At 42.8% G+C, this 15144-nt stretch overlaps 1 protein-coding gene across 6 annotated transcripts in view; it reads left to right on the top strand.

Annotated features, from left to right (window-relative positions):
- Positions 1–1012: 1012 nt before the first annotated feature.
- sbf1 (SET binding factor 1) overlaps positions 1013–15144 on the top strand; it is a 74738-nt gene continuing 60606 nt past the window's right edge. For all 6 annotated transcript variants that reach the window (XM_008290476.1, XM_008290502.1, XM_008290485.1 and 3 more), the window contains exon 1: positions 1013–1218. In XM_008290476.1, the coding sequence (XP_008288698.1) occupies positions 1164–1218 (55 nt within the window). In that variant the 5' untranslated portion in view covers positions 1013–1163. The remainder of the gene's footprint in view (positions 1219–15144) is intronic.

Genomic DNA, 15144 nt, shown 5'->3' on the forward strand with positions numbered 1-15144 from the left:
GGACTGAAATACACATTTAAGGGAATGATTGGTATAATAGCATGATTTCCTCATTTTGACTATAAGTTTCAGATAAATAATAGACATTTCTTTTTGCTCATGCTGGCTCACGCAGCTCAGGCGGGGCTCCGCCCACAGCGCCCCTATATACCGGCCGCCACTGGTAAAAAGAGAGCCACCTTCGTGATCCTGAAAACTCTGGCTTTACATACCTCGTTAACCCACTAATCTGGATTTGTAATTACAACCCTCAGGACTGCTAGCGCTAACAACTCCAGTGGTTTCTGTGCTCGCTGCAACATGTTTTGCGTTCAGGTGGTACCGTCAGCTTGATGTGCTTCGGTGGGATGCAAATTCTTTTTGCACAAGTTGCACAAAACCACGCTCTTGTCAAGGTTTCCATTAGGCAAGTTTTTTAAATGAAACTTGCCTTCCATCAGTCCAAGCGATGCACTCTTATCGGATTCCTCCATGTTAGCATAGCGCTGACACATCTCGTGCATCAGTGTTATCGGTGGATCATGAATTCGGGCACTGACAAACGTTTTGTGTTGCCTGGATGCAAACTGCGATTAAATGCGTTAATTTTTGTCGTAATTAATTAATCGCCATTAATGCATTAAAGTACATTGATTAACGGGTTAAAGTCCCACCTCTATTTTTTTTTTTATCTGGGGGATAGCAATAATTGTTCTTGTAACCTACAATATGTCTGTGTTCTTTACAGTAAATCAGAGGCACTAAAAACTAATTCTGGCCCCTGTTTAATAAGCACTGCTCTTGTCATTTCAAAGTCAGGCAGTCCCTCTACATTTTTGTGGGTCCTCGTCATTTTAGGGCTCTGACAATCGTCACCACCTTTCACCCCTTTAGCGCCGACACTGCTGCAGCTTGATTGGGTTTATTCTAGATTTCGGTCAGACTTTCGGCCCCACATGGGACATTCCTGCTCAGCAGCCCCTCCCTGGAAGTCCCTCACTGCGCAGACTCGCGGCTCTCCGCTGTCAGGGCAAGGCAGACTGACAGTATGGCGGCGGGGTGCAGCTGGAAGGATGCTACTGTCGCCCGTGATGTGTCTGTCGCCGGCAGGACGTAAATGGACTATTGACGGCGAAAAGAGAAGAGGATTTAGCAAGAAAGGCCTGTCGCCGTGAGCTCCCAAGATGGCCAGGCTCGCCGACTACTTTGTTGTGGTCGGTTACGACCTCGACAAGCGAGGTGGGTGCCTGAGCTAGCCTGCCCTGCTAGCTGTAGCGGCGTATGATTAGCTGTGGGTAAACAGGAGGCGGGGAGGGAGGCGGGACTGGCCGGGCCGCCACTCACAGCTGACCGACTTTAGGCGCTGTCAGCGGGCTGCTTGTTTAGTTTAGGCCAGGGACGCGCAGGCCTCACGGGATTAGTGTACTTGAATGTGAGCCTGTCAGCCGGTGTCACGCATTTTTGCCTGGATAACACACCGAGTGCACAACGCCATTACAAGCCTCAACTTCCAAACGCGATTGAGTTTCACCAAACAAGCGGTCCCACTGCGCTGACAGCAAACTTAGGCTAACTTTGTGTGCTAGGAGCTAATGCTAGCCGGGCTAGCAGTGAGGGGGGTGGCTGTTGGTCGACTGTGACCTAAGGCGGATTTATTTACTCGTTTCTCCGTTTCAGCTGCATCCTACTCTGTTGTCGCTCCTTCTCTAGGGGCATTTTAATGTGACCTGTTGAAGCAGAGCCTTCCCCGGGCTGTCAGTGTTGTGGCTGCAAGGTCCTGAGCGGCTCCATGGGACAGTTACACCACCAAAACCCTGCTGATTCCACCTGGACCTGATTCAGAACGTGATTTTTAAACTAAAATCTATGTTCTCCACGTCGGTGTTGCTGATTGTTTTCTTTGTGTGTGTTTTGCGTGGATTAACCCAGATGGCTTTGCCCCTCCCTGAGCCCCCTCGGACCGGAGCCCTGCTGCCCTGCGTTGTTGGGACGGGTTTGGACCGTTATCTGCCCCCCCCCACCCCCCTTCAGCCGGAGCCTTGGCCTAGATCTGTGCAGTATAATGGCCTGTTTAATCATGAAATATTCAACTCTCCGATCCGATGGAAGCATGCAACTTGTAACATGCTAGTCTTTTATTTAGAGTGGATTTTTCCTAATGATTTATTCACGAGGCGAATCGTAACATGACAACTGCTCTGTGGCTAAAAGCAGGCAGAGGGCTGCTTTTATCTCGACGATGCTGGAGCACCCCACATCACTTTTCCAATTGTATGAAAACACTTATTGCATTGTGATTTTTTTCAGAAGGGGGTGAATACAGGATGTTATAACGTGGACACTGCAAACTCTGCAGAAACTCTCCTTCCTGTTCTACAGTGCCTGAATGCAATGCAGAGTAGAACAAACCTGTAAAAAGCATCTGGGAACCAGACATTAAAGCCACACTGGCTTTAATGGATCAAAGCTCCCATGCCTCATAAAAACCAAACAATTAAGGGTGATGATGATTGTTGGCGTTGCTCCTCTCCTGCTGCCTAACTGTTTTGAGTAACTTCACTTCATGCTAAGTTTCTAGATGGAGGCATATTGTTGTGGTAAACATCTCCGGTTGCAGCAAGATTATTCCCATCACTATTATCTTCTCCATCACCATTGAATGCGCCGTCGTTATCATCATCATTAGCTTCCTGAGAACATCCTCTGCTTAGAGTGCCGTTACACAATCTTTAATACTGTCTTTTGCTCTTCTGTTTGTGTCTGGTGTCTCACACATATTTTTAGGTCCTAAGAAGAGCTGGGAGAGAGATTTTATTATTGTTTCACTTGACATCACTAATCAATAATCAGTGTCGCCTGTGGCATCAGTAAAAGTTGTCAAAGGTCAGATTTAGAGTGTGATATTTCAGATTTTTAGCTTTATGTGTATGCATACAGTATTGTTGTATTATTATTTTTCCAGATGTGGTGTGCTGCCACTAAATGACTAAAAGAAAACACTTGCAGTACAGGGAATTTTCTTCTGTGTCTAAATATTTCATACATCCTGTCTACGTGTTTGTGTGTGTGAGTGGTTGCTGGTTGTCAGTCAGTTTGTGGAATGTTTCACAAGCGTGGGCACTGACAGATTTTCAGGCTGACATCATCTGCCTGTCAGAGTGCTGTCACCACCAGGGGCCTAGTGGCTGTTTACCAACACAGCATCCTGCAGCTACAATTTCTTTCATACCTGCTTTTTTATGATTTTTCATGGGGCTCATGTCTTTTGTTCTCTTTTAAACCGCTTGTGACAGTTTGGCTTGACAAACAGATGCTAACCTGGGGACAGAGCCTTGAATCTTCCATTCATCCTCACTGTTTGTCTATAAAGTGTCAGGTTGCTCACATTGTGCTCAACCTAGATGCTGTTAGACCATCAGTGGATTTTAGAGCCAAGATGGCTGCCTGTGGGTTGGGAAGAGTCCATAGTTGCCGGGGTGTGGGCCTAGTAGGAAGGGTCTATTGAGCAACTCCACAGCATGTCACTGTTTTGACAGCGGTTCTTTCACTGTGCCGACGACCCAGCAGCCAATTGGATTCACAGTCTGAGGCCCAAACAGGAAACTGGGGAGAGGACCCGAGGGAGACTTATGTTTAGAGTGAGAATCCAGATTGTCCCCCCGGTGTGTGTCTGAAAACCAGGAAAGGGGCGTGATTGGTCAGTGTGCGTCTGTGCAAGGGGCTCTAATTCAAGACAGTAAAGAGACATACACACACACACACAACACGCACAGACACTGACATACAGGCTCCATTGTAGCTCCATCTGTGTGCCTCCGGCGCTGCAGTTTGAGGGTGTTGGTCATTGCGGCTGCGGCTCTACACAGAATGCAGGGTGGTTGTTTTCAGTCTGGAGTGACAGCTCTGGCAGCCTTTCTCTTTAACACACACACACACACACACACACACACACACCTAGAGCTTGCAGTCAAGTCGGGGCCTTTCACAACATTGGAGGCCATCGAGGACACAAAGAGGTGTACACGTGTTACCGTTGTACAGTGTTTTCGTGACTGTAAAGTTGGGACATTGCTACCAGGACTTAAGGGTGCTATGACACGTTAGTAAACGAAATAGAAGGCATCAAGCAGAGTACTGCTGTGACTCTTTACTGGGACAGCTTTATAGTAGTGATTGTGGTGTTGGTTAGTTGTCAGCTCTCTAAGCAAAGTACTTTCATATTTCACTTCTGGCACTGCTTTGGTTGCCAACTTTGTTAGTTTGACTGAGACTTTAGATAATTAAGTGACGCCAGACTGACTGACACTGATGCATGTTTTTATCTGGTAATAGAATCTCTGCACGTATTTAGACAGCATTTGATATTTAAAATGTAGACTTGTAAGCGAAGACTCCAGAAAGTAAGCGAAAAGGTTTAGTACTGAAACTTGTGTTGTTGGCTATGGTAACGGCAGAGCTATGTTACAGCTTGTATCACTTCCTGTTCACTCAAAATCTGTTTGTAGTGCATGTATTAGAACTGTGGGTACATATATATATATATACACACACACACATATATGTGTGTGTGTGTGTGTGTGTGTGTCTATGGCGGGCTTGGCAATGTGATGATAGCTATGTGAAACATTTAGAATTTGCTACAGATTTTGCTGTAACATTTCCATTGTGCTAATTCTCATAAGATGTTTTCTAAGATGCATACTTACATTGGAGATGAGGCAGAGTATCTTTTTTCTAAATATTTTTTTTTTTTTGGATATTTCATGGCTTCTATAGGAATCAGCAAATGACATTACAATGTGTGCTTGGTGCCTTAAATTCTACCAAGTTTCCTAAAGCAGGATGAATTTGGCTAAAGTATATTGAACGGAATGTCATGATGGCACAAATTTGGTGGTCATTACCAATGCCATTGAAGTTCTGCAGCTCCCGACACTAAATATATTAATCAGTTAAATGAATGCATTTGACTTAGATGTTGTTATTTAAAACAAAGCAACAAAATGCTGCACACACACTGTGGTAACATACAAATGCATGCTGTTACATTTTGACAGATGTAATGCTACTGACAATAGTGACTGAGGTTATGAGCAGTCACTGCTCACACCAATAGCCTTCGTGCCTGCGTCTGGAGCATTGCTCCAGCAGATGCAGGTCTTGTACTTTGTGTGTAACATATCAGGAAGCTACATGTCAGGGGTAATAAAAAGAAACTTTCAGCTTGACTTCTGTGTATAGTTGCAAATGTCAGTCTTTGAGCTACTTAGATAAGTTTTTCTTCCTTTCAGGCTGTGTGACACTGTGACTTCTGGTTATCCAGAAATTGTCCCTGATCATATGATCAAAACACAGCATGTCTCTGTAAACTGCCTTTTATTCATTTTCAGAGGCGACGGTGCACTTGCATTTTCCACCACCATTTCACATGTTGCTGCTTGTGTGTAGTATCTCCAGTACCTACAGTCTCTATGGTGCCTTCAGTACCTACAATACTATCGAAAAAGGTGTGGTTCTCAGAATTATGGAATCCACTTGGTAGAGCAATGTTGCATGTCTGACGTCCCTCATTCAGACTGTAGCTATAGTACTGAAGAAGCAGTGACTAATTTATTTGGTGCTCACAGGTGCGTTAGTGCTTAGTGTATGAATGCAAGCAAAGATTTATAGCAAGATACATACAGTTCAGATGGGAAGAAACCTCTCAGATTGAGGGCAAGAGGAAGCATGGCATTGAATGGGGGAGAGAGGAGTGTGTGTGATGCTGCCAGCAGTGCCTGCCTGTGGGCAGCCACTTCCTCCATCACTCCAGAGCAGGACTGCAGCCTTTAAGGCCCTCCAGAAATAGCCCTCACAATCTGCCTTTCATAGGGGGACAGAGTGACGCTGGGTCGCAGCCGTGGTTGTGTGTGTGTGTGTGTGTGTGCGTGCGTGCGTGCATGTGTGTGTGCTCACACCACTCAGATGGCCTGCCTGCCTATTTATGGCTGTCTCCGTGTGTTGACTGCATTACCATGGCAACATTTACCCCCATGTGGCCTATGGGTTGTGATGAGCGCTTGCGGCATACTGACCAGAAGAATTAGACATGTTTTAGGATTTTTGGGGGGTATTCTTTGCCTTTATTAGACAGTGTAGAGAGATGGGAAATGTGCACTAAGAGAGCACAGGAAAGACATGCAGAAAAGATCTGGCCAGTCAGGAATCGAATGGGGCACTTGCTTCTAAAGGCAACTGCACCCATGTAAAGTGTGTGGCATAACTACTCAGCTATCAGACTGCCCCATTTTTTAAATCAGGTAATGATTAGCCATGGTTTTTGTTTTGAAATTGATAGTGGCGTTTCCCCCCCAATGTATAACAATTTAAAGAATCCTTGAAAATTGTCTTGCAGCTTTTAAATCAACATTTAAACCCTCAAAGGACGTCTCCACGACCACAAGATTGTGGTAATTTTATTATTAACATAATAGCAGGTAGACCCTCAATAGTTGTATAATGGCAGCAAAACAAACCAAAAAAAATTCTAATATAATTGTGCATTTTATAAAAACGGAAAATGCTTTTTCAGATTTCACTGACAACTGTCATAGTGCTCTGTCATATCCCTGCTGTGATGCTGCAGTAGTCCAAGTGTGTGTGTGTTCAGCTGTATTACAGCAGTATGTCTGCCATCCTGAATGCTTGTTATTCATAATGGAGTCAATGGCCCCAGGGCCCCAACCCTGCCCTCTTTCCCTCATTCGTACTACATAGATACAGAAGAGAGGGGTTGTGTGGGTAGGTGATACAGATACATACTTCTACACACACGCTTCTTTACTCAAACCAGGCATATAGACAGCTTCTGTCAGCAGACACTTCTTCTTCTGTCAAATATTGCATGCTCAGATTGTAATCTGAGGCCATGTAGGACAGCTTTATATTCCGTGTGTGTATGTTGCTAAGTAAATGTGATCTGCACCCCAGGGGGGCAACAAAAGGCTGGGGGTTTTGCCCTAGATTTAAACTAGGAGATCCACTGTTGCAGTAGCCAGTGTGCAACTTTAAAGACTCATTACAGTTACAATGACATTTCTTGATTTGAAGTCGGTCTTCAAGAAAAGGTGTCTGTAAATATACACCCTTTTTCTTCCATCTCATTTCATGCAGGGACACATTTAGAGTACATAGGTTATAGGTATTTTTAGGATAGAAACACTTTTTATATAAAGGAATAGACACCAAAAACATTAATCTAAACATGTTTTGTTAGTATGTTAACATGTGTGAAAGTGTGTGAGGGTGTGTGAGGGTGTTAGGGATGCCCTCCTTCTTAGTCCTTTGATGGTTTCCCTGGAATTCCGAGAATTTTGCTGCCCGCTCTCAGGACAAAGCCTGAGTCAGTGCTGCTCACAGTTAGCCTGTTGGTGCTTAAGGGAGCAATCGTTTGCTGGGGCGATTCCAGCGTGTCCGGAGTGATTTTGATTTGAAGATAGGGGCTGTTAGGATTAGTGGAGCTGGCAGTGTGAGGCTGGCTGGACGCTGTGGTAACTACATTACCATGTATGCAAGGGATAAATGCTTACTTTTGTAATATTACTGCGTTTTTTTAAATAGGAGATAATGTTTACTAACATATTGAAACGGCAAAATATGGATTTGTACTTTCTTTCCTAAAGGAATTTTTAATCTGCTTCATTGCTGTGTAGTTATAATATTAGCTATCTTTAGTGTTGGCAGTCATTTCTCACTAATTCTCTCTGTGACCGCTCAATAAATGCATCAGAAACACTGGAAGAGTCACTAGTGGTAGAAGATTAAGTCTCATCTTTATTGAGATGGCCTCCAGGTCACATGTGTTTCAGAAAAAAGGAAATCTGCTTCCCAGATACCCACTGTGCCTGCTCTAATCTTTCATGTAGCCTGTGATTGGTTTGAATATGCAGATTAAAGGACTTTTATTTTTGTGGACCTTTTTTGATGCCTGTACTATTGTACCATATTTGTGGCTCTGCTGTTGTCCCCTCCCCCAGTGTTCTTTAAAGGGTATTCATTGTTGAGGCTCTTCAGGTTGATTATTCTCATTGGCTGCTGTTAAGACAGGAAATATGATAGAAATATCACATTATTTATTTAGTAGTTTTAGCTTGATTGCACAACTTTGCATATGTACACTTTAGGTTTTACCATGAGACCAACATAGTCAGGTTTCACCATATTACAGCCCTTTTCAGACTTGCACCTTGTGTTATCTTTTATTTATCACACGTGCTTCATTTAACTTTTTGAATGTTGAGGGAAAAATATAAAAGCAGCTATTCTGGGGATTGAAGTAGACCAGAAGGAGGCAGTCAGCCACAGACTGAGCCCAAACCCAACTGTCTGCCTCCGTTGTCTTACTGGCATTTGGTCTAGTTCCTGTGTGGTTATTAGACACACACATGTTTCTTGCCTGTTGGTTTCCCAGGTAACAAGAGGTAATCTTCAGTAAATTTGTGTGGGTGATATATACTGTGATAGAGTTTCAGGAGGTTCATTTGCAACTGAGGTCAATCTGACAGTAAAATATAGTGGAGCTGATGGAGAAGCAAACAAGAACATTTGGCTGAAATGATTCCAGTGATGTAATGTATTGCTGTGGAAAGACAAAGGTCAGGGTGCCAGAAGATAAGTTGTGATTGAATGCATTAGCCCACAACTGTCATGCTTCCTGTTGCATTATTCTGGTGTAGCGCACAGAAGTTCAGTTTGCATCTTGATCTTGGGAACCTGCGTACATTAATACCACATTTCCTGTATTTCAATGTGTGTGTGATAAAGACCCAGGTTTGTTAATAGTCAATAGCTGCAGGTCCAGTGATACTGTTCTCTTAGTTCTCCTTTGTTTGTGCTTTTTAGGTCATGCTCATAAAAGTTAGATGTGTGTTTCAACTACGCTCTGACTAGTATGAATGATTCCAGTCTTTGTGAAATCCTAACGCTGACGGTACATACAGAATTTTTTCAGTTACCTTGTCTCAATGTCCACTTGCAACTCCTTTAGAGCCACATAACTGCGCATCATGTGACAGCATCATGTCAGCATGCATGCCATGTGCCTTCCTCGTCTTGTGATTGTCATCCACTCGTGAGTCCTAGATCCTGCCCTCGATGTATGACTCTTGTCCTGTCATACATTGACTTCACACCAGCCTCAGTGGCAAATAATAGTCACCTAAAACTACCTGCATGCAAAAGTTCCATATACTGCCATATGTGCATAACTCACAAAAGGTGGCTTCTTCCCAAATTGAATGTTAATGTGATAAATGGGTCTCAAGGCAACTCTTACTTTTGAAAACCAGTGACACCCTCATTGACGTCCACTAAAATAACCTGACACCTGGCAGAAGTTGTTACATCTTGTTGAAGTCCACATGTCTTCATTGTACTAGTGCGCCCCTGCAATTCCTAAAATCTCTTACTGCTATATTCTAATGTCTGGTTTGTGTTAGAATTTGATGAGAGACAGTCTCCTACAGCAAGAGAAAGAAGCGAGAAGGAAATTGTTTGGTTTGTTACAGGCTGAGGCTGTACTGAGCTAGTGGTTAGTCAGGACTGTCAAGCTTTTTAAAAACACACTGTGCTGCTCATTGTGAGTCCTGTGGATGCTTGGAGCTGGGCGGTGACAGCCAACAGGCACAGGGTGATCACCACATAAATCCAGAGTCGTGTCACTATTGCTAAGTCAGCAGCCCTTTAGCCAAATGTAAATATATGTAAATAGAATTTTATTATTGTTATTTTTTTGTTGCTATGGCGCCGTGAGAGTGGCAGCAGCCAGTTGCAGCGGCTCCTTCCTACTTTCTGCATTTTTAGCTATTTACTTTGGTTTTTCTTCTATCTTTTCAATATTTTAATTTCACACAGCTGTACCACATTTGTGCTGGAACAGTGGAGATGCAGGATGGTGTTTTTGTTAGTCTGTTCTTTGCTTTTTTTGTGAGTTTTTGGGGTCCGTGTCTGGTGAGCTGTTGAGCCATGACTACTGTTTTACACTCGTGAACAGCTGTTGGCGCTGAACCAGGCCAAGCCACTGTCGTGGGAGAGACCGGACATCCCCGATGGGAAACGTGAGGTCTCTCCCTAATGAATGGAAGAGCTAACAGCTAACAGCGCCAAGCCCGCTGCAGTGGGAGTATCGGGAGTGCAGCCTCATGTTGTTCATGGAGTCATGGCTGAACGAACTCACTCTGGACTCGTTCGTAACTTTGGATGGATTTCACCTGGTCAGAGCGGACCGGAGCTGGAGTGAGAGCAGTAAGAAGAAAGGCTGGGGACTCGCCATGTATGTGAATGAGAGATGGTGTAATGCTGCCACGTTAGCGTTAAAGAGCGGCGCTGCATGAAGGATGTTGACCTGCTGGCGGTTGGTTTGCGGCCGTTTTTACCTGCCGAGGGAGTTTTCGCCTGTCATGGCAATTGCAGTTTCCATCCCCCTCCTCGGCTGATGCTGCTGCAGCCTGTGAACCCATTCATAGTTCAGTGTCCCAGCTGCAGACATCACGCCCTCAGTCTCTGATGGTCATCTCAGGAGACTTTAACCAGACATGGCTCTCTACCACTCTCCCCACATTCAACCAGCATGTGGACGGCCCAACCGGAGATGGTGGAGCCTTTGACCTGCTGTGTGCAGACACCAGGATACATATTGCTTAATTATTGTTATTTTCTTGTACTTCCTATATTTTTGGATGCTGCTGTGGCATATACATTTCCCAGGTCTGGGATAAATAAAGTATATTCTATATTCTAGAAGGGAAAGCATTTGGCTTACTGTTAAAGCCACTATGTGCAGGATGGCAGGGCTCATAATCCAAGCATGCAACGTTTCTTAAAGGTCTGTGTAGTGTTCAGAAAACCTTTGTTATTGATGACGTTGATGATGCTGGCTGCTAGTTGAGCTGCAGTCAGCATCAAGTGTGTGCTCGTACTCTGTAGGAGGACACAAGGAAGCATACTGGACAGTGGCCAAAACAGCAACACAGCACACAAAATGTATGTGATTGGCTGGCATCATGTTTCTAGACAAGGTGACAAAGTTTCACCGTTATTATAGTTTGACTGGTAAAAACATTGGAGATATATTTGATCATTTTTAGCATATCTGGTGAATTTTATGTTGAAGATGGTGGTGTTAGAGAGGAGATGACTTCTACTGGCTGAAGACGTTGAAAAGGCAGAAAAGTGACACTTTTCAGCATTTGTCTTCTCTGAGTTTGATCAATCAACGCCTAACTTGCAAAGTAGTGTTTCAAGACCAGTCAGAAGTAACTACCCTGGAGTAGATACATTTATCTCCCCCCAAAATGACTCTTAGAGAGGTTTTACAGGAGTAGTTGTTGTGGTTAGAACAAGCACAAATGTTTTGTCTGCACTAAAACAGCCTGAATGTTCCTGCAGCAGAAAACAGGCTTTATGTTGACCCGAGTTTTCTCCAACAGTGGTAACGTTCTTATTTGACTAGCAGGCTTTAGCAAAAACAAATTTAGTTTGTTTTTTGAGCTTACATGGAGTTTATGTGGGAGTCATTTGTTAACCATAGCAGACTCTGCTCCCAATTTAACGTTAACTAGTGTGGCATTCAGGAGCGAGCATAAATGTAACATCCTTTGGATTTTCTCAGAATATTTGTCCTGAGTCCTTTACATAGAAATCACCTCAAAGGCCTTTACAGGCAGCTGAGACAATCGGGGTGGAACCATGTTTTTAATTTACGTTATAGTCTGTTGACACAAATGTTTCACAGTGTCTCCCTCACACCTACTTTAAGTTATTGTATCATGGGTAATGAGGGTGTCAATGATCAACAGTTAATCAGTTAATTGCATCCTTACTCTCGGTGTTGCAAACAGCCAGTCAGGTTTGTCTGCTTTACTCAGAACTGTAGTGTCAAAGCTAAAGAAATGCCAAAAAGTGGCACAACAAAACTGGCCTAATTGTCAGTTGCACCAACAATACACAGTTTATTCCAAAGATGCATTTGTACCACTGACTCCTGTCACACAACTGTTGGCAAACAATTCCTCTTTTGTGGCAGAGTTGTTGCTCAAAAAGAGGAGGTTGAATAAAGCGAGCTGATACACTATGATTGCTTCCTCCATTTTGGACAATCTGGTTGTCTGTCCCTGTCTAATCCACTTGCTATTGGTCAGTAGCACAAAACTGTACGTACTAGTTTACCAACGTAGAACTCTGTAAAATGTATTTTGATGATTTACTGCTGCTCTCCTACTCCACTGATTAGAGTGACTGTGTGCCTGCAAAAATATTAGATTCAGTATTTTGGTGGCCAGAAATTTGTATTAGCCAAGGTTAGGGCTAACATCCAATTCATATAATTCATATCTTTCACATCATGTTTTTCCAAGTAATGTATTGATATGCTATTCATAACCAGGATATGAATGACTAAACAGGCCGAGGTCTGATTGTGTCAAGTAGAAGTTGAATCCTAGACGTATTTAATTCAGAAACTCTTCTCAGAGTGACTGGAAAGTAGATGGCCTGTGTTCTGTGAGCTCTGGCAGTTTTCCATGCTCTATTGAATCTGTTTGGTGGCTCAGACGAAAGCAGAGAACAGTCACAGACAGCCATCTCTAGCTGCAGAGGTGAAGTGAGAAGAAATTAGGTTCATGGTACTAATCATCAGCCTGGGACATTTCACTCTGAGTCAGATCTGAAGCAACCAACCACCTACATTTGAAATAAGTTTGGTCATTGTGGCTGCTGTGCCCCTCTCTGAGGCCATTTCCTCTCCTGGAAAGCCTTTCCTTTTTGTTTTGGGGGGTTGGATGGTGGAGGAGGGGGGCATTAGTTTTGCAGGAAGGATGTGAGTTTGCTGAAGAGCTTTTGCACAAAGAAAATGTCCCACATTGTCTCCAGGGCAACGGCAGTTGCCAGATGGTGCTTTTTCACTCTCTATTTGGTTCCTAAATGGCAGCATAACTCAGTCAATAAGTTTTGAACATGGATTGAGTCATTTATTTATCAAAATTCAGACAGTGCTAAAAGCCATTTGTTGCTTATTGATGTGCTGAGAAGTTCAGTGGACATGAGTGACATTACAAGCATATTGTGTTTCCTCTGACCCAATGGCACTCTGCCTGTATCTGCAACGCTGCTTTTAATCTGAGTGACTCACGCTCCTTCATGTGGCTCAACAACATTGTACTGCATGTGTGTGTCTGTGTGTCAGAAAGTGCACTAGTGAGTGCTATGTTTTCACGTGTAAATGAATTTGTGTGTCATAGCAAGCTGGGTGGACAGTGAAGAGAGCGAGAGAGGGTGTGGTGTAGAGCCTGAAATGAATGATGTCATGGTTGGGGATGTGTCAGCCCAAAGCTTTAACTCTATGAATGTTTCTGGAGATATTATCTTAGCACAGTGCTGATACTGTTGTGAAAAGCCATGCAGCAATGGATAGCCCACCTCATTTAGTTGCTGCTGTTGCTGCAAGTGGCTCAACTTTAGAGATGCTATTGTAGAATTATGAAAAATTAAAAATACTTTATTTATCCCAGAAGGGAAATTCAATTATATTATATAGCACTTACTGTTGCAGCATAAAAAATGTAATGCCAGAAATGAATGCAACGCAAGTAAATTTCCTCTCCAATGACATTATACAGAGAGATCTTGCTTTAGACCAACCTAAATACCTTATTTTGTACATAGTTGCAAATCTGCACACAAACAAGCATGAAAACACAACAGACTCTGAGCTCTTTTGTCCCAACTGCTGCAGTCGCTGTGGAAACAGCCTGATGTCGTGTCACTGTGGTTTGAAAGTTCGCAAACGAGAAGCTGCGGTCTGGTTCAGCACCGACAGCATGACACACACACTGAGCACTCATTTCAACTCTGTCATCGTTCAGGGATCACAAGCAGTCAAACTCCTTCCATCCTGCCACTGCTAGCGATCATCTGTGGTGGGAGTCATTGCCAACTCTGGCACACACGTATGACCCACATTTCATCCCTCACTCCTCCCTTTCATCATGTTCAGGTCTACCCCTCTTCAGTTCCTGTTTTCTGTTTTTTTTTCTTTTTTTTGGAAACCTTTATATGACTAGATTATGTACATGTAAACAGGTCTATACAAAACTGCAAAAACAAATCTCTAGGTCTGGGATCACCACAGTTACTTAGTGATGTCCTGGTTCGAGGGTAGAGACCATATATTTACATAGAGTAATGAATTAGTCTTAGACCGTAGAAAAGGAGTGACTTCACACAGAGAATAATACAGACACAAATTAAATATTTTGTTGTACCAAAATTATTATTTCAGCATTTCCCAAAAGCCATACATTTACAATAAAATCCATTTATTTAATTCAATTTAATTTCCCCCCCCCCAAAAAAGAAATTAGAATCTGGCCAGAATAAAGGCTTTGCTGCAGCTTTTTTTATTTAGTCCCTTAATTTAGTTGCACACAACCATAGCTCAATCCAAACGTCACTTTTAGAAGTGGTCTGATTGCACAGTGAAATAGAAAACTCATATTATCTTAATAACTTATTAACTTATTGAACACTTATTTTATCCTCTTGTGTATTTACTGGTAAATAAATGAAACGTTCAGCATATTTATTTCCTTGCAGATCATACTAATTTATTCAAATGAACTTTTAACTTGTGCATAACATGAAATATCTTCATGAATTTTTAGGTAGTCATTTTTAGGTGGGTTGCATACACATGTTCTTATTTTAATCCTGCTAGACTGTGACTAGCATGAGGCTCTGATTGTAACTGTGGTATCAAACTTGGTTAATTATACAGACCCTTTCCAAAAAATTAGAATATCATGGAAAAGTTGCTTAATTTCCATAATTCCATTCAAATAGTTAAACTTTCATAGATTATAGATTCAGGGCCCACAATTTAAATGATTTCAAGTGTTTATTTGTTTATTTTTACATAATTTGGGCTTCCAGCTCATAAAACCCACGAAAACAGGATTTCAAAAAATTAGAATACTGTGAAGAAATAAGCCCAAATTGTGCAGGGCATGAATGTTTTAAACTGAGTGTCACACACTAATCATCTACTAGACTCAAAGCACCTGCACAAGTTTCCTCAGGTGTCATTAAATTGCTTCAGTTTGGTTCAATTGTTTCAGTTCGGTTCAATATGGA

The sequence above is a fragment of the Stegastes partitus genome, unplaced genomic scaffold (assembly GCF_000690725.1).
Source record: "Stegastes partitus isolate 25-593 unplaced genomic scaffold, Stegastes_partitus-1.0.2 Scaffold15, whole genome shotgun sequence".
In the NCBI taxonomy this organism is placed as follows: domain Eukaryota; kingdom Metazoa; phylum Chordata; class Actinopteri; family Pomacentridae; genus Stegastes; species Stegastes partitus.